At 40.0% G+C, this 23468-nt stretch overlaps 2 protein-coding genes across 2 annotated transcripts in view; one reads left to right on the plus strand and one right to left on the minus strand.

Moving 5' to 3' along the window:
- LOC307248596 (solute carrier organic anion transporter family member 1C1-like) overlaps window positions 1–9875 on the plus strand; it is a gene marked incomplete at its 3' end in the record, with an annotated part of 60411 nt that extends 50536 nt beyond the window's left edge. Inside the window, exons 9-14 of the mRNA XM_080025026.1 lie at window positions 1366–1561; window positions 2742–2907; window positions 3486–3658; window positions 4012–4076; window positions 4358–4475; window positions 9635–9875. Of these exons, the coding sequence (XP_079881152.1) occupies window positions 1366–1561; window positions 2742–2907; window positions 3486–3658; window positions 4012–4076; window positions 4358–4475; window positions 9635–9875 (959 nt within the window). The remainder of the gene's footprint in view (window positions 1–1365; window positions 1562–2741; window positions 2908–3485; window positions 3659–4011; window positions 4077–4357; window positions 4476–9634) is intronic.
- Window positions 9876–12249: 2374 nt separating this feature from the next.
- Window positions 12250–22906, minus strand: dus4l (dihydrouridine synthase 4-like). The gene is made up of 14 exons (XM_080024821.1): window positions 22790–22906; window positions 22586–22678; window positions 22195–22316; window positions 20321–20438; window positions 19947–20069; window positions 19498–19724; window positions 19135–19381; window positions 17696–17800; window positions 17330–17430; window positions 17089–17236; window positions 15903–16038; window positions 15317–15419; window positions 15101–15201; window positions 12250–14249 (listed from the first exon to the last, which is right to left on the minus strand). Exons 1-14 carry the CDS (start codon window positions 22864–22866, stop codon window positions 14214–14216), a joined length of 1737 nt encoding a protein of 578 aa, XP_079880947.1. The 5' UTR covers window positions 22867–22906; the 3' UTR covers window positions 12250–14213.
- Window positions 22907–23468: the final 562 nt, after the last annotated feature.

Raw genomic sequence — 23468 nt, forward strand, 5'->3', positions numbered from 1 at the left:
TTCATCTGAGCTGAAATAAATATTGACTTTTTCCTTCGCCAGAATGCACCAGAATGCTTAGATTACATGTTAAAAACACAAAAAAAATCTTCTGGGGGGGATGCCCCCAGACCCCCCTTCAGGGGTTTAGTTTTCTGACAAACATTACAATGGATATGATTTGGGCATTTGGGATTATAAATCATCTTTGAATTGGTTGCACAGCATATCACATGCTATTAATTCAGGGGTGCGATGGCCACCCCACTCTAACTCTGTGGCCCACCTTGGCCACCCCCAGTCAAAATTTCCTGGAATCGCCACTGTGTGTACCCGTGTGTACGATGTGGCTCTTTGCAGTAACACAGTAAAAAATGTGGCTCTTTGTCTTTGTCTCTTTGTCTCTGACTGGTTGGCCACCCCTGCTCTACAGATAGTTAGTTGAATATTGGTAAATAACATGTTGTAAAAATAATGATGTCTGTTGCAGACAGTTTTTCTCAAATAGTTTAACAAAATAAAATGTTCTTATAGTTAACAGCCAGTTCTGTTAAATATCAACTAACTCACTGTTGACATGCAACACAACATATACTACTAGTTCAACTTATAGTTAACCGGCAGTTAGTTGAATGCATGTCACTTATCTGTTGAGATAGTTCTGTTGAATATCAACTCATTCACTGTTGACATGCAACTGCATATCTACTGATAGCTTGTTGAGTGTCAACAGTGGACTATCAAAATAAAGTGTTACATCTATTGTCATGAGGTTTTCATCTCTAAATAAATGTTTCAGATTTGTTTTAATGAAGCAGAAAAATAACTTTGGAGAGGGGATCTTGTTAAATAAAGAGTTCTGGCTCGGATTTTCGGCTCATTCAGCTTTCTTAGCAACACATCGGCATAGACGGGAGCTTTTTTGAAGATTAAAAGTGCTTTGCATATGAAATGGGAATATCTAATGAAACTGAAAACATAAGATGAAAGCATCCATGTTTTCTCATTAAGGGAGATGCCTGCACAGAACAAAATGGCGGTATATGAAAGAGAATGCAATATTAGTGATCAGAGCTTATGACATGGGTATAGATAAAAGGCCATGTATTCGCATTGAAGTTAAATTAAGATATAATAGGAGACACAAGAAAAAGAAACAAAAGCAGTGCTCTTTTTTGATCACGGCTACTTGGAATTTCCGTAGTCCTGTGAAAGGGGTTCAGTGGTTTCCCTTGCATGTGGTTTCATAAGCAATATTCAGAAAGCTTTGATACAATACTACATTAAAGCATATTTGTCATTTATCAAATCCAGCTTTGTCCTTTAAAGCAACATTTGATTTGAGTTAATGTTAATTCAGTGTTTTGCTGTTGCTTTTCATATTAGGTGTGATCAACATCCCGGCTGTAGCCCTGGGAATGTTTTCTGGAGGTCTGCTGATGAAGAGGCTGAAGCTGAACATCATGGGAGCAGCCAGATTTGCTATCGGCACATCTCTGATTGGTTACGTCCTGTCACTGTTCTTCTTCGCCATGAGCTGCGAGAACGCCAAGGTAGCCGGGGTGACGCTTTCATACAACAGGTGAGCCACAGAGAGTGACATGATTGTTGCTGGGGTTACTGCACTCAAATGACAGTAGTATTTCCAATTCAGCAGTACACTTGAACTAATAGACATACACACATCAAATGCACCTAAAGAGTTTTTTTTTTTACTTCTGGGACCAGTACTACATTCAAATACTGTTGGTTGCAAGTCACAACAGAATGCAACTCTTTGATTGTTAATGGCCCTCGATTTCCGTACAATAATGACAAAACAAAGCTCCAATGTTCCATGTGACGACTAAGGGTGAGAACGTGGACAAGTCGAACTGTCACCAAATGGACATAGGTTTTTCACAAGGGCCACCCATGTAAGAGCAGAATGAAAACTGCAAAAACGGAACAAGCAGGAACAAATAGACTGCTAAGGCGATCCGTTGGTGATCACGGGCTTAAACCCAAGTGGGAACAACACAAGAACAATCGCCTCCCTGTGTGTTCCCAATGCGCCGTTCAGATCCAACGTCGACACAACTGAAGTGACACAGATGAAAAGCTCCCAGGTTGTGCTGATTGGCCTACAGTGAAGCCGGTACACACAATTCAAAGCCAGCACTGCTTGAGGGGAATAAAGGAATAATGAATCGACTCTGTATTTACATTTATAAATGATTGAACAGCTATATCTGCTCACTCATTTATAAAGCCCTCTACCCCACCTCACCCTCCATCTTGGCACCAACCACGGTTAAAGGGCAAGCACATGAATATGTTTTAAATATAATGTATATATTCAATTTAGGAAAATAATAATCAAGAGACCACTTAATTTTTTCGTAAATCTACATTGTGTATTTTTGCTACCAAATGCATTCAAATGTGTAACATTTGTGCTGGCACTACAGTATTTGTTTTACTTATGCATTGTGTGAATGCTAAGCATTTTAAGTTAAAAAGTATTTTAGGGGGCGCCCTTAGCTCAGTTGGTAGGGCGTCCCCCCCATGGGCCTCGGCCAGCAGCGGACCCGGATTCGATTCCAGCCCGCGGTCGTTCTCTGCATGTCACTCCCTTCTCTGCCCCATTTCAACTCTGTCTCTACACTATCAATAAAGCATAAAAATGCAAAAAAAAAATATTTTAGCAAATTTGAGAATATACCAGCATGTAAAGTCGTAATAAAAAATGTCCTCTCATTTTTGCTTTCTCATGTCTCCAGCGATGATGCAATATCGTATGATAAGCACACAGTGTTCACAGGCTGCAACTCAGACTGTTTTTGCTCAGCGAGTGAGTGGGACCCGGTCTGTGGAGACAATGGCATCACATATGTTTCTCCCTGCCTTGCCGGCTGCACCGGCTCTGCTGGCTCAGGAAGAAACACAGTAAGTAGACAAGGTATTTAAACTATGAAAAAACTTATCACACATAGACAGTTAATCATGCCATAGTGCGCTGCTGCTGCAGTGATTTTTAAAACAAGCTCCAACAGCCCAAATAGCTCAACCCTGTCTGGCTCATGACCACTGAATCAGTATGTGAAGTCAAAACACAATTGAAGGTCAAGGGAAGGTCATACACATATCACTCTATTGTTCAGAGCTGTGAATGTAATTATTCTCCACTAAATGGAGTTTGCAGTTGTTGTGATATTGGCAGTCAAAATAAACAATCTTTCATAATCAGATTCTTATAAATATGAACAAGCAAGGCTCTTAACGGAGTAAAATACTGACACACCTTTCTGTGCAATTACATTTTCTTATTAATGAGATCCCTTAATCTATTAGATTGTGTGAGTGCTAGCCTACCTCTGACAGAGTTACAGTACACTGTATGTACAGTATGTATTGCTATGTTTACATGTCCTTCTATACATTGTCACGTGTGTGTGTGTGTGTGTGTGTGTGTGTGTGTGTGTGTGTGTGTGTGTGTGTGTGTGAGACTTTGCATGTATCTCCAGGTCTTCTCTAACTGTAGCTGTGTGGGTGTGGCTGGTAACTTTACGGCCAGTGCAGGTCAATGCCTCCACACAGACGACTGTGACAGGATGTTCCCGTACTTTCTGGTCCTCTCTGTCATCACTTCCTTTATCATCTCCCTCGGGGGCACGCCAGGCTACATGTTTCTCATCAGGTCAGATTTAAAATGTAAATTACATAATGAAAAAATGGCTCATACTATCTCTATAGGCCATTGTGTCTGTTATCTTTTGTCTGTTTTGCATATGTTTATAATAAATGTGTATACGATATACTGGTGCGGCTTGATTTGCATGTAGATCATTAGGATTCTTTGGAGCTGTGTAAATTGGTGCTGGTTTAAGAAGCTCTTCAGCCTTAAGTGACCTGTTCAGATACCTTTTTCATCATACCTTTTTCGTTCTCCAGAATTGCTGACTCCACCTTTAACTGACCTTGGCCGTTTTTCTGTGCAGGGTTTCTGATGATATTTCCTGAAAACAATGTCTGTGATCTTTCTTGACGCAGGTGCATCAAACCACAGCTGAAATCTTTGGCCTTGGGTTTCCATGCTCTGGCAACACGGACCCTTGGTAAGTCTACTTCAAAGTGTTTGAGTGGCGTGGGACTAAGATGGAAACTTTTCCTGTATATATATATATATATATATATATATATATGGTATGTGTGTGTGTGTGTGTAAATAGATATATATATATATATATATACACACACACACACACACACACACACACATACACACACATGCCAGATGCTCTCTCCAGGATGCTACTGTCGTGCCACCTGCTCTGACTGATCTGAGGTCAGTGTTTGCAGGGGATATGGTTGTGAAAATGTGTTGTTGGTCCTACAGCTGGGATACCAGCACCCATCTACTTTGGAGGAATCATTGACACAACATGTCTAAAATGGGGTCAGAAGAGGTGTGGAGGCATAGGAGCCTGTAGAATCTACAACACCTCTTCATACAGGTAGGCCTCGCATTAAGGCGCATGCAATAACTTTTTATTTTATGTGGCAATGACATACATTATTTGGTAACACTTTATTTGAAGGCGTATACATAACCCTGTCATAAGACTGTCATAAGACTGTCATTACACTGTCATGACACCTGTCATGAACATTATGAATGGTTATGAATGGTTATGACTGTTGTCATAAAGTGTCATTCGGTAAATTATGTCACGTTTAATGCCACATTGACATTGTATGTGATGTCTTTTTTATGATAACCTGACATAAACTGAGACAAAATAACTTGTCGATGTCTTTGTAATGACAACCTGACATAAGCTAAGACAAAATAACTTGTCCGTGTCTTTGTAATGACAACCTGACATTAATGAAGACACAATATCTTGGTTATGTCGACTTGACATTAACCAATAACATGACCTGTCATAAACATGCAATAGTAGGCTTAATAATCAAATGTAAAGAAACTATTTTGATTTATGTTGTAAGATTACATTAAACTGTCATATGCGGAAGGTTTTGATATTGACTGTCATGAGACCTTCATTATACTGTCATGAATGTTTTTGTTGGCCTGAAGTAAAGTGAAACAATTTGGACAATTCGTTAACATGTCATGAAGCGTTATTACACTGTCTACTGCCTTTATAACATGCTCATGAATGATTCTGTTGGCCTAAAGTAAAGTGAAACAATTTGGACAGTTCATTAACATGTCATGAAGCGTTATTACACTGTCTAATTTTGACATTGACTGTCATGAGACCTTTATTATACTGTCATGAAGTATTGACTTTACCTCAAAGTGAAACAATTTGTACTTTTCAGTAAATATTATTACACTTAATTATACACACAACCGTGTTAACTGCAGTAGTATCCCCTTTATAGATGTAACATGAAGCATATCAGTATTACATGTGGAAAATACCTTAACAAAAGCAATATAAGTCAAGACAGTCTGTTTTATTTGCTTTGAGACACTAAACAAAAAATATATACATACACTTAAAACAGAAATAAGAACTATTTTAAAATCAAACGCACTTTCCAGTCCTTAAATGAACAATCCAAAGAATAAAAAAGTGGTTTTAAAATAAATAATATATGTTATAATGGCTGCTAAAAATCACCAGGAAGAGATCAGCTTAAACACAACATTTGCCTCAGTGGGCTTTACATTCCATACAGTACGACACCCTGCCCTTAGACCCTTAGCTCGGCTGAGAAAAAACTCCCAGTAAAAAAACCCTTTAACGGGATAAAAAAAATTGAGAAATCTCAGGGAGAGTTGACAGGGTAAGGGATCCCTCTCCCAGGATGGACATGCTGCAATAGACGTCGTAAGTAGAGAAAATCATAAAGGAGTCAATCATTGACCAGATGTTTACATGGTAGTACTAAATTAAAATATGACTAGTGAATAGTGTGGATGCAGGAGGACTTCAGATGCTGCCAGAGGGGGGGAGGGGGGGCTGATGCACACCGTCTCGTCTCCACCAGGGAACCATCCAACCACTAGAGACGCTCCTCCAACATTGCTGATCATCGGTGCTAACTTGCTGTCCCAGTGTGGGGTGCACAATGGAGGTGGTGTCCACTGCTTGTGTTGTTCCTCACTGATAGTCTCCAGCACTTGGCGTCTTGCTCGGATGGTGGATAGACAGTGTTAGTATCCTCCTCTGACTCCTCATCACTCTCCGACTCCAAGCTGGACATTGCCGTCATCTCCTACAGCTCCTTTAGACAGCTGAACTGCCTGGCTGCTGCGGACGCTCCTCTTGCCGCTTCAACTTGAGCTGCAGCTTTTTGTCCAATACACCAAATGTGGCCACTCTGTTGGTCTTCATGCTGGCCAATAAAGCTAGGTCTTCTGGGTTATCAATCAGCTTTTCAACATTTGGAGGCCACAGCGGAAATGTGGCATCAAGTCTGCACTCCATTTTCTCCAATTGTTTCGCTGTAGTCTCACTGGAGCGCTTGGCCTGGGAGATCTTCCGCAGCTTGTTGTTAGCGTTGACTAAGTCTACCATCTTGTGGCACGCACGCTTGTCGCTCACCATTGGGATGTTGGCTTTCTTGTAAAATGGCCGCACCTGCTCCAGGACAACCCTAGCTGCCTCAAACTGTGACAACGCTCCATTTGCACCAGGTTTCTTGGCAAGCATGCGGCGTAAGGTCTGAAGACCAGTTGGAAGTTTGGCGCCAGTGATGATGCCATCCTCACTGGTGATGCTGGGGCCCAGACCAAAGACCAGGCTGCGACTGCTAGTCTGGCAGGGACCAGTTGGTGAGGGCTGCATCTTAGGAGACCTGGACCCTGGGGTGGGTTGTGTTGTGCAGTGCCTGAGAATGAAAAGGATTCAAGGTCAAGGACAGTGTTTAAAATAATTGTATTTTTCATTTTATTTAACCTTTGTTTAACCAGGAGAAGTCTCATTGAGAAAATCTCTTTTACCGGAGAGTCCTGGCCAAGACAGGCAGCAGCACAGTTCCACAGTTACAGACAATCATTTAAAAACAACAGAGAACATATTAATAGAGTCACGCTCATATAAATAGAGTCACGTGTTATAAGATACAAGTATCATATCTTACCATACTTAATATAACTCAATTTTGATAAACCATTCTTGCAGAAGCCTCAAGTTTTAGCTTTACATAGTCTAACTTCATCATAACTTGTTGTTACGTCACTACCAGAGATCTAGCTGTGCTTGCAAATATACTTGTATTTAAAATGTTAATTTACTGTACCAACTACAATGCTACTCTCAATAAACATGAGATATCTATACTCTGAACATGAAATTGTCCACTCTAGAATACTGTTGATATTAAAGGCCTACTTCACCGGTAGGCCATTTCTCTTACTGTGACATCACAGTAAGAGAAACAGTGAGACCATAAAACACTCTTTCTGCCTTTTCTCAGGCTAGGATGAACCAATTTCATTTTTTTTTGCACATTTATACTACATAGGATCTCAGAATTCAAGACACATTCATATTCCCACCGGTGAAGTAGGTCTTTAAGCTTAATAGCTTAGCAAACATAGATAGCTAACTGTGGTTAGCAAACTGTTTCTAGCTAACGTTAGCTAGATGTGATGAGCACCAAATTAATACATATAAATATGACTTTAATGACTTATGATAAATAAGTATACAAACACACAACTACAGATATGATATTCATGTGTAATAATACATACCCAACACAGAAAGATCACCTCAAACATAAAGATCTCCTCAGTTTTCTTGAGCTGTAGTATTGTTTACCTCAGATCTCCATGGCGACCATTGAGCACAGTTAACCACTTTATCCAACAAAAACAGATGTGCGGTGGCACCCCTAAATCATCATGTACTGGAAAAATATTTTGCATGTGTTGTTTCTACATATATTGGAACACTTTTAGCACCCAGCCATATCAAAATTCAAGAATTGTGTTTTTTAATGCACAAAGGCATTAGACAGTGTAATAACGCTTCATGACATGTTAATGAACTGTCCAAATGGTTTCACTTTACTTTAGGCCAACAGAATCATTCATGAGCCTGTTATAAAGGCATTAGACAGGTTAATAACGCTTCATGATATGTTAACGAATTGTCCAAATTGTTTCACTTTATTTCAGGCCAACAAACACATTCATGACAGAATAATGAAGGTCTCATGACAGTCAATATCAAAACATTCCACATATGACAGTTTAATGTAATATTACAACATAAATCAAAATAGTTTCTTTAAATTTGATTATTAAGCCTACTATTATATGTTTATGGCAGGTCATGTTATTGGTTAATGTCAAGTCGACATAACCAAGATATTTTGTCTTCATTAATGTCAGGTTGTCATTACAAAGACACGGACAAGTTATTTTGTCTTATCTTATGTCAGGTTGTCATTACAAAGACATCGACAAGTTATTTTGTCTTAGCTTATGTCAGGTTGTCATAAAAAAGACATCTCATACAATGTCAATGTGGCATTAAACGTGACATAATTTACCGAATGACACTTTATGACAACAGTCATAACCAGTCACAACCATTCATAATGTTCATGATAGGTGTCATGACAGTGTAATGACAGTCTTATGACAGTGTTATGTATACGTCTTCAAATAAAGTGTTACCCATTATTTTGTCAATTTTTACTTGAATTTTAAAACAGATTTGAACAAAACACCACTGAGCTCTGATAAAAGTCCAACTTTAAAGTGGCTAATATAAGGTTATGACTTTTGTCTGCATATGTATTCTGGTTACAGTTGCTCCAAGCTGTGGAAATTGTGCCTATATAGCTATGCAGTTTTTGTGTGTTAGTTGTCTCATGGTACTTTAAAACCTTTTTTATTTTAATTTTTATTGAAGCACATAATCCCTTCCCTATTTGTGTGTATTTCAAATGTCTTTCAAAGATGTGCAATTGGCAAATTCAAGCTAATGTGAGCCACCTGCTGGTGTATATGATGGGTAAAGAAGGTACTTTATTGCACTGCAAATGCAACTTTATTGATCTATTTTTTTCCTTATTTTTTTTAATCAAGTCGTGAAACATGTGCATGATTTGAAACAACAGGAACTGAGTTATTGTAGTTTGCCTCACTGATTTGGCTCTGCAAAATGCATAAAAGAAAGAAAATACATAATTTAAAACATAGGACTTTAAATTGTGTGGAAGTAGGAATTACATATATTATGTATATAAAACTAAATGGAATAGAATTCTGTGGTAGACTGTGTACTCTAGTCCGTCTAGAATAAATGTCCAGGAATCCGCGGCTAAAGTATCCTTTAAAAAATATGTTCCTTGTAACTCCAGAACTTGCAAAACCTGAGAATCATCACGTTCTTAAGTTTTATTCAGTAACTCAGTAACACGGTGATAACATACATTGGTAGAAACTGGAAACAGAAAACAGGTATTGATTATATTTAGTTCAGTTGTCATGTTGTTGTTTCATAGTAACTGACAAATAAATCAATAATAAAAAAAAAGATTATCACTCATGAATAAATCATTTGAATAACGAGTTATTATTGACTCTTTTCCGACATTGTTCGATAACACGTTTTTGCTCTGTCCTCTTAGATTAGAGGGTTGACATTATTGATCTTTTTTTTACATCTTCACTTCTCAGGATAGCATACCTGGGACTGACCCTGAGCCTACGGACCATCTCGTTCATTATTTGCATTCCGGGCTTCATTCTGCTCAGTAGACAGATGAAGAAAGAGGAGAGAAACCGCCTCCACGGAGCACTGGCCAATGGCGGGACAGAGCTTGAGGCGCTCAGGAAGGAAGAGTTTGTGATTTCCAATACTGACCAATCACAACAGACCTCAGACCTCAACAGCATAGACAGGGAGACACGGCTGTGACGGACCGAGCAGAACTGAGCCTCCTTGTCTCCTTCACACGCCAACACCACACGCAAACACACACACACACACACACACACACACACACACACACACACACACACACACACACACACACACACACACACACACACACACACACACACACACACACGGTTACAGCGTGATGCTGTACACATGCACACAAAAAGATTTGCTGGGAATCACGTTGTGTCGGATCATCTTATAGAACATTCTATATTTGTACTACTGGACCAGTGAAAGCTTTGCCAATTTGACCGACATTTGATATCACTTTATACTTCTTGAATGTACACTGTTAACAGTATAACAATATTTTTTTGTATTTAACGGTGGCACAAGCAATTAGATGGGGAAATGTGACTTGTATAGACTACTAAGGAAAACAGTATCATTCTGACAACCAGCACTTATAAAGCTGCTTCTTTGGATCTTTTTCTTTCAAAGTACGTTTTTTACTCTTTCTTCATCAAGAAGAGAAGTGGCCTTATAAATATAAACTATAAAAATATATATGTTGTTAAGATGGAAACATTAGGCCCTCAAAGAGACAGGAAGGATGTGAGGAATGTATCTTCAGTATTTTAAGATAAACAAAAACAGGTTTTTGTGAAAACACAAGTTTGAACATGTATTTTTGTATTTCTTAAGAAGGCTTGGCAGTTGTGGATCTGACGTTATGTGCCTCATTCACTAAAAAGTTACCTCTAAATCGCTTGTGTCATTGTCTTGCCTGAGCAACTTTGCAACATTTGGAGCAGATATCTGAATCCTCTCTCTACAGAATACTTAAAGAGGACCTATGATGCTTTTTGACTTTTATGACCTATAAACGTTGTTATGATGATTCATAGTCATGCTTAACCATACTAAATTATCAAATAATGACTTACATGCATTTCGACGTATTCCCTGCTGACCGTCTGGGGTGTCTGTGCAGAGCACTAAACACTATTCTAGCCAGTCGAGAAGTCACGTGTTCAAAGCGGTCTACCCTTTGTAACTTCGTGACGTCGCATGAAACTTCGTGACGTCACCACGCGGATGTTTCCATGTATGGTAATGCTGTCACTTCCCTGTTCGCGTCTGCCTCGCGCCCTTATAGGTCCATGCTCGCGCTTCCCGCCACTGAAAGTGTTCCGGAAGGAAGGTAACCAATCACAACGGAGTGGGGTTTGCAGGAGGGGGGAGGGGAGCGGAGATGGCCGAAGCACAGGCGGAGGGAGCGGAGATGGCCGAAGCACACACACTCAAGTGTTGACAGGACGTGCTGGATCGCCAAAATAAGAGAAAGAGCTTCCCGAAAATCTACGTTTTTTGTGATGTGATTCGTGTCAGGTTGCTCTATAGCAGTGTAAAACAAGAAATTAAGACCAGAAAAGTAGTATAATAGGTCCTCTTTAAGTCTATTTCAGGCTGCATGTCTTCAAACTCCAAAGAAAAGAAAAAAAAAATGCCATTTCTGACTGAATTTAAAACCGTTGTCTTTTAATATTGGCCCAAAGTCAGGTCTGGCTATTCTATAGTTTGTGTTACTTAAAATGGAAATTGTATTTAAAAAAAGCTTGAGCAGGCTGCTCTTATTTCATAGATAAATGTCCACCAGGAGGCAGTATCACATGTATGTAAATGAAGTGTATTGTATTGAATGGGAGAATGCTTGCTCTTGTGTCTGGTGGTTGGCATGTGTTACTTCTTGGACGTTGCGGAGCTTTTTTTTTCGCTTACAAAATTGCTATACTATGTGTTACTGGTTAGTTTTTGTTGTGCATGTACTTTTGCACATGTATGAACTCCTGTGCCAAACGCCACACACATCATGGTCAAGTCTCAGGTTTTTTCTTATCATATTATTCTCCTGAAAAGCTTTATCCTATCCATCAGAACCCATTAGTTTAATATCTGTTGAAAAATAGTCAAATAAATTGACTAGCTACTGAATCTCAAGACAATTTATATTTATTTATAGATACTTTTGTCTTTGTAAATGTAAAACGCATTATCATTTTGTAAGACTTTGTTTTCCCAAGTGGACATGTAGTATGTTGGTAACATACAGTATGTGGTGGCTGTATCGTCTTTTACAAATTCAGGTTCAGTTTCTGGCAGAGGTGGCCACAGGTTGCGTCTGATGGGGAGCAGAAAGCGGTGTAGGTGAAGGTAGTCATTTTCTCAGTTAAGTAAGGTATTCCCTTGCATTAAAGAAATCAGAATGTAAATAATTTTCTTGGATTATTTTTGTAAAATTTCAAAGTATAACTTAATACTAAAATAAAAACTTTTACTATCCAATCAAATGAGGGGTTGGTGTTATTTATTCCCGGTGCAACATCATTCAAAACAAGGCATAGTATTAAGGAATGTATCTTTATTGAACAAAATGTACTATGTCCAGCTAAAAAGGCACTTTTCAATGTGATTTCATGAACAAAAAATACAGCTCTTCTATCACAGCAACAAGGCTGTCATGACAACGGACATGTAACAATCCACACACTCACAATCCAGTCACATTTTCACCAATTGACACCATCGAATTAAGGAGGATACCAAAAGAAATAACCATTCAGCACCACTACTTAGATTTGCATCAGCTGTAATTTATCAGAACACGTGAAGAGGATTTGTCTAAAGAAGCAACTGTACATGCAAACTCTATTTGCAGAGCCAAACAAGCGCAGGCAGGATTTACATACTGTTGTTGGGTGAGGCAGGTGTCCCTAATACACACATTAAAGCCACTACGAGTAAGATGGCACGTTGGCGTTCCCTTTGGACAAAAGCGGTAGTATTTTTACGACGCCCGCTGTCGCAAAGCTGTTTTCTAGCGCGTCCCAGGCGTGCGAGTGTGAACTGAGAAGGGTGCAATATAGTGCATGTCCGTGGGTTGAAAGTGTGAGGTCTCTTTTCGGCTCCGTGAGAGTGGTTTTGACACTGCATCAACTAATGCCAGTCACTGCCACACACACCTGATTGCAATGAGTTGATGCAGCAGACGTGTCCTCACAGAAAGCAAATGAACGAGAGACGGCAGTTAGTATGGATCACGATGAGGTAATGTGTTTGTGTTGTTGATGTAAATAATGACTATTTCAGATAATGGTTATCTGAAGATGGTGAAGCAAAGCAAACTTTGTGTTAGTACCAACCGCTCATTCATTTAGGAGTAAACACTGCAGTCTAGTTTCGCTCTAGTGAAATTGTATACACGTTGCTTGGGAACGCCCTCGTCCCGCCCGTAGCCTATATCACTCTCCCTTTTAGCTTTTCTTCATTGCATTTTAATTTTTTTCTTTGATGGTTCAGCCCCGTTATCAGTCATTATGACGACAAATAACTGTCTCAAACAAGGCTCCCGCTCCCCTTCCCTCACCTGGAGGGATAGGCTTCTCAAATCACGTTGTTGCGCCACACTGAAATCTGCGACCAATATGGATATGTGACCATAGAGCCTGCACGAGCGAACCGAAAATCGGACTGGGTGTGCGACCAGACCAAAAGCAGTAATAAAAACTATTTAAAAACGTCTTTCTTTGCACTGATGGTCTCGTTTGCTGTTAAAGGTAATTTATGATTATCAGAGGAAACATGAGGCTGTTTAAAATATATTTAAATGTTACTTGTAGCCGCTTTAATAAAGGTATTGTAGTGGTAAAAAGCAACAATTGATACGTTTGTAGAAGCAAAAGGTTTATTTTCAATCAATAGCAAGAAACTCCGCGGAGGGTCACTAGTTCCAACACAGGTAAGTATGTTACAAGGAGTGACAACCTTTCCTTAAATCGTCACATATTTAAGGAACATTTACTCCCCAGGGGGGAGGCGTCTAACCGTGGGTTTGGAGGAGAGACAGGCTGAGAGGCAGACAGTTCTAATATACATACCTTGTTATTGTAAAACATGGGAGGGGTCAGGTTGATCTGAGTAGGAGGGACAGGCAGGGGTGGGGGAGGTAGGAGACAGGTAGACAGGTAAGCTGGGTGGGGGAAGAGGAGGGGGAGACAGGTTGGGAGGCAGACAGGTTGAGATATACATTCATATTATAATCGTGGGTGGGGCAGGCTGACCCAGAACAGCAGGAGGCTGTCTGCAGGAACATTGTCCTCTTTCAAATGTATAGTCAGGCTGGCTAATCTCCCTCCACAGTATCAAAATACATTCATAGCGGTTTAGCACAGTAACAGAGTGCTCTAGCTCAAGACAAACTCTTGCACTCTACTGTCCTAATAAAAAAGGTGCTCAGAGCTTTTAAAACATATACTGATTGTCAGCCGAAAGTCTGTGAATCAGACGATCTAACTGTGGTTTATACGATCACTAGTCCTCCTTCTTGTCTCCGCTATCCTGAAGATTCTGAAAAGAAAAGAAAATAGCAGTTAATATGTTATTTCACCGTTTCACTAGCCTGGAAACACAGACCTGCCGCTGGCAAATAAAATTTGCTGCGCCTGTTGGTCTGGACATTCTCCATTGAAGCTCATTAAATATGTCAGAAAATTCTGAGCTAGGTTTCAATTGGTTCTATCTGATATGGGCGGGCCAGAGCCCTATGTATGGGGCTCTGGGGCCGACGTAACCGGATGACGACAGTGCTGTGCATGCGCCGTCGAAGCCGTGATAGTAAAAAACAGATGGCTAAGGATATGTTGTTTGAGTTTGAGACGGCTTGGCCTCAACACGTAACATTTGGAAGACGGCACTCAAATCTTTCATTAGCAAGAAAGAGGAATGTTCTGTTTTGCCGACCGACCACGGCAAAAGTTTAATTTACCAGTTAATCCCGCTGTTCGCTAAGCGAACAGGGTTTAAAACGTCACCTTGTTCATTGCTCTGATTGGTTGTAGTGCTATCCAATTGCATGCAGTGGTATATGAAATGCACGCGTAGGTGCCGCCCCTTGAGTTGGGAAGGTCTATTGATCGTGGCAGAGTCAGACCCTATATCATTCTAGATATGGGTCTGGATTTCTAGGCTACTGTTTCACTGGAAATCGATGGAATTTTTTCCCCACCATGTTTCTTTTTCAACATTTCAACAGTAAAACTAATAGACTTTGAGTTGATGCAGAAATGGACAGGCTTCTTAAAACATGAATTATTGAAAAGCCAAGCCTGAAAGCTGCCTTGTGTTGACATCACTCTGAAATTGCTATATCTAGGTAGCGAAGGAGCTAACAAGTCATTATCCTGCTGTGTTAGCCTCACCTGCAGCTCCTGATGTTCAACCAACAGTCTGTCGTACTCTCTGGCGAGGCCATCCGTCTGCTTCTTCATGGCATCTGCCTCTGACTGAGAGCTCTTCAGGGCTGGAGAGGAAACAGGCAACACATCAGCACATGACTGACATTGGCCAAGCCATCAATAACACTTACCACGTGTGTATAAAACAACGCAATAGTTACAGCGGGCATGAATACTAACAATCTTCTGAGGTCTTCAGTTCTTCTTTCAGTCTCTCCACTTCTTCCCTCAGCAGCTCCATGCCCTGGGTGGTAGCCTTGTCGCCCTTCCCTTCCATCAGAGTCTGAAATACATCAAACCACATGGACCTCAAATACATGATAAAATACAGGTACTTGTCAGTTACATGCTACCACAATGCAAGACGTTCAGAGTGCGCAATTCACATCTAGTGGGCATACCAGGGATCCTTAGACTCAAAAGATATCCCAGATATAGCAAATCTGACAAGCAAAAGGACTCAGAATCCACTATTAAATAACCGGATGGAGGGATATGTATATACATGTCAAGTAGAAGCCAAACAAGTGGGCAGTTCTTTTGAACTAACTTAAACTAAACTGGTTTGTCAAGATTACATTGATGCTTTGGCAGTTGAACACACCCTGAGTTATTTGAGGTGGGTGAGAGGTGAGTGTGTGGTCAGCCTCAAGTCTTTTGTCCCTGTGCCATCAGTATTCGCACAAACCTGACATCTCCAAAGCCATTTTTGTTTGGTGGACCTGATGGCTCAGTCTTCTGTATGCTTAACCAACTTGAAGCTGACCTGTTTCAGAAGCTCATTGTCCTCCATGTATTTCTTGGCAGCCTGGTTAGCTCCATCAGCCTGGGCCTGAAGAGCAGCCGTAGTGCTGGACGCTGTGGCCAGTTGGTTAATCAATGTGACAACTCGCTTCATAACACTGCAAAGACATACAAAACAAAAAATTTAAATAGCAGTGGTTGAGGAAACACCTAATGTACACTCACCGGCCACCATGTAAACATCTGGTCAATGATTGACTCCTTTATGATTTTCCCTTCTTATGACATCTATTGCAGTATGTCCATCCTGGGAGAGGGATCACTCTGTCAACTCTCCCTGAGGTTTCTCAATTTTTTCAATCTCAATAAAGGGTTTTTTACAGGGCAGGGTGTCGTATGGAATGTAAAGCCCACTGAGGCAAATGTTTATTTGTGATATTGGGCTATACAAATAAAACTGATTTGATTAGGTACACCGGTTCAATTGCTTATAAAACAAAGATCTAATCTTCCAATCACATGCTGAAGTTAAAACGGAGCATCAGAATGGGGAAGAAAGGAGATTTAAGCAACTTTTAACGTGGCATGGTTGATGGTGCCAGGCAGGATGGATCCATGCTTTCATGTTGTTTACGCCAAATACTGACCCTACCATCTGACTTTCGCAACTGAAATCAAACTCCTCAGACCAAGCAAGACTTTTCCAATTTTTATATTGCCCAATTTTGATGTAGGAATTGTAGCCTCAGTTTCCTGTTCTTAGCTGACAGGAGTGGCACCCGGTGGGGTCTTCTACTGATGTAGCCCATCTGCTTCAAGGTTGGTCGTGTTTTGCGTTCAGAGATGGTATTCTGCATACCCTGGTTGTAACAAGTGGTTATTTGAGTTACTGTTGCCTTTCTATCGGCTTGAACCAGTATGCCCATCCTCCTCTGACCTCTGACATCAACAAGACACACAAATGCCACTCACTGGATATTTTTTCCTTTTTCGGGCCATTCTCTGTAAGCCCTAGAGATGGTTGTGCGTGAAAATCCCAGTAGATCAGCAGTTTCTGAAATACTCAGAATAGTTCTACATGCCTAAATGCATTGAGTTGCTGCCATGTGATTTGCTGATAAGTTATATGTGTTAACAAAAAATGTAACCGCTGTACCTTATTTAAGTGGCCGGTGAGTGTATATGAGTATAAGAGAGCAAAGACTCACAGCCAGAGGAAGACGGTGAAGCCAGAGATGTAGAGGTTCCTCTGGGCTCTGAACAGCTTCATGTGCAGGTGGTCAAACATGTTTGGCTGCAGCTTGGCATCCGAGCCAATGTCCTTACCTGAATATTTCCTCACCTCACGCACAGCATCTTAATAGAAAAAAATGTAAGCAATATACGGCAAAGGACCCAAAAATGTTAACCTTTTTTTATGTACAATGACATACTTGATGTTTCACTTACCGAGGAAGAGAACAACAAGTACGACGATCATTGTGAGAAACACCTTGTTCCAGACACCAGCCAATCTACTCCAGATTCCAAGCTGGAAAAGTCTCTGCCACCTGCAAACACAGTACGTAGTATTTATGTATAGGCAGTATGTAACAGCAGCCTCACTCAGAGTACAACATACAGCAAGATCAAGACCTGCAAAATCACCAAGATTGACAGTGTTTTTCTGTCAAAGCAATGCACTCCCCACTCTCTACGCTTTTGTTGATAATCATATACCATGTTTTGGTAATATAAACCTCACTCACACAGACACACCCACACTCCCCCCCCCCTCCCCACACACACACAGGATGTTGAGCAATTGTCGCTTACCTCCTGGGTGAGATAAAGGGTAAACAGAAGATGACAAGGATACCAATCTCCACATAAAGAAAGGTCGCCACAACAGTCCATTGCAGCGTCATCTTAAGTGGGCCTCTGAAAAGAACCCCAACAAAGACGGATGTAAAAACGTATAGCAAAAAGTAATATTTAAAAGAAATATAAAATTACAACTTAAGCTCCTTGCTCACTGTGTTCACAGTTCACACACCTTAACGTAAACTCGCAGAGGATAGATTTAAGTATGTGAAACTCACGGCATTTTAATCTACTTACGTTACAGTGCTACCTCTAGCAATTTGTGACACATACTATATTGTTAAATGCCTTTTATAGCCAAATATCCATATCATACGCAAAGGCTTTTATATTGATTGCACTCTTTCTTTTAATCGTCTGCCCTCGTTCAACAATCATGAATACATGCTCCTTCAATCTAACCAAACGCTAGTAAGTAGAAGCTAGCTTGTTCATTTAACAAACAGCTAACTGGTTAAACCTTCTCAAATAATGTTAGCCTGGCTCAGTTCAGCTAAAAACAAAAACACGCAACTTACCAACAAATAGCCAAAATACTGACTACAAGAGAGCAACTTCTGAAAACTCGAGATGAACCAGGGCAAAGTTTTCCTGTCAGCTTCTCTTTTCCGGTTACAGCAAACGCTTGTGAAGATTTTCGCTTCCGGTATTAATTTTCAAAATTAAATATGTATTTTTTTGTACTTCCTTAAACCACTGTAAATAATAAAACTAAAATGTTTGTTTGCAATCAAACATTGATACGGCTCGTTTCTTTGTTTTAGTATTCGCTTTTCAAATGTCACTATGTTCGGATGTTTGTCTGAGTGTCTTGACTCTTGTCTGTCCGCTCTTTACATGGATTCAGAATACAACTTTACTTTGAAGGCGATATGGCATAACTTCCGGTCAACCCCTTTATTCCTACTCATTAACAAAATTAACGTTCGATTATATTATTGCTTTCTTTGACATATCGTTTTCATACATTCTTCAATGTAACACAAATAAATGATTGTTGCTATTTTTCTTTACTAAGAAACTGAAGCTGTATTGTTTTCTAACCGCAAAGACTACATTTGATAATGATTTCAAGAATATGGCACTGTATGACATTTAATATTAATAAAAGGATCAAAATTATCATGATCTTTGTGGGTGATCAGCTGCATCCCATGTAACGTGATAACTATATAATGAAAGGCAAAACAAACTCGAGCATGGACTTATGAACTCCTTACTGTTTAAGAGAACCCCTAATATTACTTTGATATTTTGTAAAAATAAAAAAAATAAAACAGACATCACCCATACAAGCTATTGTTTTGCAATTTTATTTGACATAAAATAAAAAATAAAATCAGCTCAAATAAAAAATATCACATCAATATGCTCATGTTCCCAGATCATGCCCTGATCCGTATGTGTTCTGGAGGTAATCTATAACAGCTGCGGTACTGGATAGGGAGTTGAACACTTTTCTCTCGGGCTGCGAGCTAACCCTCTCCAGCATGTACATAAGATGTTGGTGGAAGCAGGTGAATGGAGTGCCCTGCTCTAAAGAGATGTCCACCCATTCCCATATACACTCCAAAGGGGTGTCCTCATATCCAGCGAACATGGCAGGGTTAGTAAGCAACCCCCGCGCAGCCATCACACCTAATGAGAAAATCACAACAGACAAGAAATGAACAAATTTGAAAGGGAGTACAGTTATTTATGCATCTGTTCTCAGGTCCATAGATATTTGTACTTGGTGAAGAGTCCAAACTTACCATCGACACCAGTTAGCTGGTGAGTGGTCTCCACATCACGGAGGTACTTTATGTCCCCGTTGGCAATGACAGGGACGGATACGCTGTCCTTGATGGTCTTTATGGCATCGTTATGGACTGGCTGGTGGCGCTCTTCTGATGTACGCCCGTGGACTGTTATCCACGACACACCGGCTGATTCAGCCTTCTGGCACAAATCCACTGTCCGCTTCAGGTCCTTGTGGATTCTGTGGGTGAAGTGAATTTATTATGTTGTAGTATTCATATTTTAAACATGGACAAACTAACATGATCCATATTATTTACATGTATTATTAGTTTACAACCCTGAGTGGGGAGTTTTACAGTTTAAAAAAAGTGTCCATACTCTCTGGTGGTACTCGATTGTTACACTGTTTGTAATTGTGTGCATAGTTAAAATAAAAACCTTATTTTATTAATAACCTTACCTTATTTTGATGGAAGCTGTATAGTTTGGATTGCCCACTTGGTTCCTGACAAGTGTTACCATGTCTTTGACAAGTTCAGGCTTGTTGATGAGACATGCACCATATCCTTCTGACATAGCCCATCTGGAAGAAAACAACAACAAAGATGAACAAACAACCTAGATAAAGAAAAATTTACTTTTTGTCTTATTTTCCATCATGATAAAACCTTATTGGTAATTCAGATAATATGGATGAAAACAGAAACCCGTTTCTTTTTCTTTTCATTAAAAATGAATATCTGAGCTTTTGATCCCAAAATCAAAATGCTGAAATCACAGAGTTAAAGTGACTGGAGGTCAAAATGTATTAGGGCCTATTGTTGGTAGTTGCACCTTTGGGGACAGCCACAGTTGAGGTCAACTCCATCTGAGAAAGGTGCAACCACACAGGCCGCATCAGCTAGAGTCTGGGCATCATGCGCAGCAAACTGCACCACCAGGGGCCTGTCATCTGAGGAGGAAAAAGAAAAAAAGAACAATAATTGAAACAGTCTTGTCAATTCCAAAGCGTATAGCGACATGGCAAGATGCACAAAGCTCATGATTAACATTAACAACACATTCCTCAAGTGTCCAGAGGGGTATACTACAAAGCGAGATTAAGGGCTGAGCGAGGTCTGTTGAGTCTGAAGCCAGAGTTTTCAGTATCACGAAAGGTGGCTCTCTTTCTACCTGGCTAGATCGCGCACAGAGCCTGAAGCCGAAACCCTCGTTCAACATAAGAGGTTGATAACTTCCTTCGTGAAACCGGTTAGCTCTGAGCGAGGGTATGTGTTATGTTGAACCAGATCAAAAAAAGAGAGCCGGGCTCTGTTGAGTTTGTTTCGTAGTATACCCCTCAGATGTTGTGCATTAGATTTGATTACATTAAACTTTGTTGTCACTGCATAGTGTATAAGTAGGGGAGAACGGGGTAAGTAGGCACACTTTTTACTCTAGTGAGAATTGCTCATCACCAAAACATCTGTCAATAGCCATTCCTACATTAAATTGAAGCTTAAGGTGTTGGCTAGAAATGTGTGTCTCTCTTTTTTTCCAACTTATTGTAATGAAGAAGTAATTTACCATCAAAGACACTCTGACACATTGTGACAACCAACCCCATCAAGGGGTCGGTTGTCACACACTATGGGGTTGTTTGTCACAATGTTATCTTAATGGGAATAATCTTAAAAAGAAGGCAAGGAGGCAGAACCAAATTTGAATGTTTAATTGCCTTGTCAAGTTGACAAATAGGCCTACATAACTTACTGTAGCCTTGGCAGCTGGTCTAGTTTGGGATGCACTGGGTTGTTTTGATTTTGTTGCCCTTTTTTCTTTTGCTTGCTAGCTGCCTTTTCCTGGACTATTCTTTCCTTCTCTGGGGTGTCAGTGAGGATACAGCTTGACAATTTCTTTCGTTATTGGGTTCCTTTTCTGGCTGCAGCCTTGAGATAACATGTGACAACCAACCCCCCAAAAAATTTGACGACCAACCCCAACTTGAATTTCTTGCTAGCATCAAGGCCAACAACCATCTGACAACTAATTAGCTTGCTAACCACAATCTAAACTATAGTATACCCTTCACACTTTCTGAGGGTAACAAGTGTTTTGTTATAAACCCATTGTGTAAAAGCCTAGAAGAAAAATACTGAGAAGCAAAATATTTTGAATTTGACATGAAAAACACAAACCATCCTCTCACCTGAAATGCAGCAGTCTAACTCCAAGGAAGTCTATGTATGTGACCTCTGATCCCAATTCTGGACCTTTTTTATATCAACATTTCAGAGCTAGCGTGCTCTGGTGGCGAGATATAACGAATGTGACATCCAACCCATGTGACAAATTACCCCGTTCTCCCCTACTACTGAGGTAACACAATGCAGTTCAGCATCTAACAAAAAGTGCAAATGTTTGGCGTAAACAGTGAGGGGTGGTTTACCGTGGTTAAGAATATGTTAAGATATTAACAGCATTAACAGTATACACAATATTTAGTGCAAGCATAATCATGGCAAAATTGAGACCATTAAACAGTAATTTGATAAGAATACAAATAACCTTACAGTTGAAAGTATGACGAATGCAGTATATACACTCAGATCTATATCATATTGGACAATAGCCCTTAGAACCATAGAACTGGTGATCCGCCTGCCATGAGCAAGAACAACAAGAAGAACTGGTGATGCAGCAAGCTATAATGCTATGTTGCTACTCACGCTCATTGGTGGTGAATTCGCTGTCTCTGGCTTTGACAGATCGCATGAAGTCAGCAGCGACTATCATTGGGGTGAAGCAAATATCACAGTTGTATTTCCTCACCAAGGACCTAAATGCAAGCCTAAATGGACAAAAAAAAAAAGACTTTACTGAGCCTAGTGTGCAACAGATACACCATGTACGTTATGTAAGTTGTACCCACAGTACAGCATGTCACATTAACATTAGAGCACAACAATTGATGGCACACTTATGATTAATAACAACTACATACTTGACATTGAATGCATTTCACCTGAAGTGTTCATCCCAATTTAAATTGTACATGTAGTTCATTACTGCAATAATAACAGGCTTTAGCACTGCAGAGAGAAAACAACTTGGACTTACTTTGAATATCGAACCATTGGGGCACATATTTTCAGGACTTTCCCTTTTTCGAACATGTCCATGAGACTTGTGTTGCCGTTAGAAGTCTTCATTCTGTAAAAATTATGGACATAAAAGCAGCACTGTTAGCCAGCTAGCATAACAAGCTAAGGAGCCCAATATCCAAGAGTAGAGTTTCGTTTAAGAGCAGTTCTCTCGTCTGACATCAATACAGCTGTTTCGGAGACGTGACCAAGCTCGATGTACAGCATACAATCCTTCACTGTCGCATACAGATACATTGATAGAGCTGGGTTTACTTATGAACTACATTAAAACACTGACGCCATGCGGGAAAGTGTGGGCGTGCCCTCGAAATGTGCCCCTACGTCACTATAGCGTAAAACGCGACGAACGTTTATTTATTTTTTATTATATTTATTTCTTATCAAAACTTCCACCCATCACTGTAATAAGTAAAGGCTTTCAATACAATGTAAACTGTTACTGTCTTAAAAAAATTGAAAATAGTATTCGATGTTGTCAGATCTAATAGCCTACTTCTACGTCATACCCATTCAGTCAATGGTGCATTCAGGTTATGTGGGGTAAATGTAGTTTTCAAATCAAGAGCGTAGTACTGCAATCACAATGTGTTAAGTGGCTCATTACACACATCTAGCCTACAGACAATTTCAGAGACCTTTTTTTTTTTACAAAAAAAAAAAATATAAAGATGAACCAAGACCAACATTAAATGTAATCATTGACATGATCTACAAATATCAATAGCCTACAGGATAACTATCAAATACTAAGGCTACACATCTAGAAGAAAATATGGACAAAGAAAATAAATGCCAGATAATGTTAAGAGAAAGGACAAGCCCAAGCTATGGGCCAG

Source organism: Ammodytes marinus (genome assembly GCF_949987685.1).
Source record: "Ammodytes marinus genome assembly, chromosome: 3".
In the NCBI taxonomy this organism is placed as follows: domain Eukaryota; kingdom Metazoa; phylum Chordata; class Actinopteri; order Uranoscopiformes; family Ammodytidae; genus Ammodytes; species Ammodytes marinus.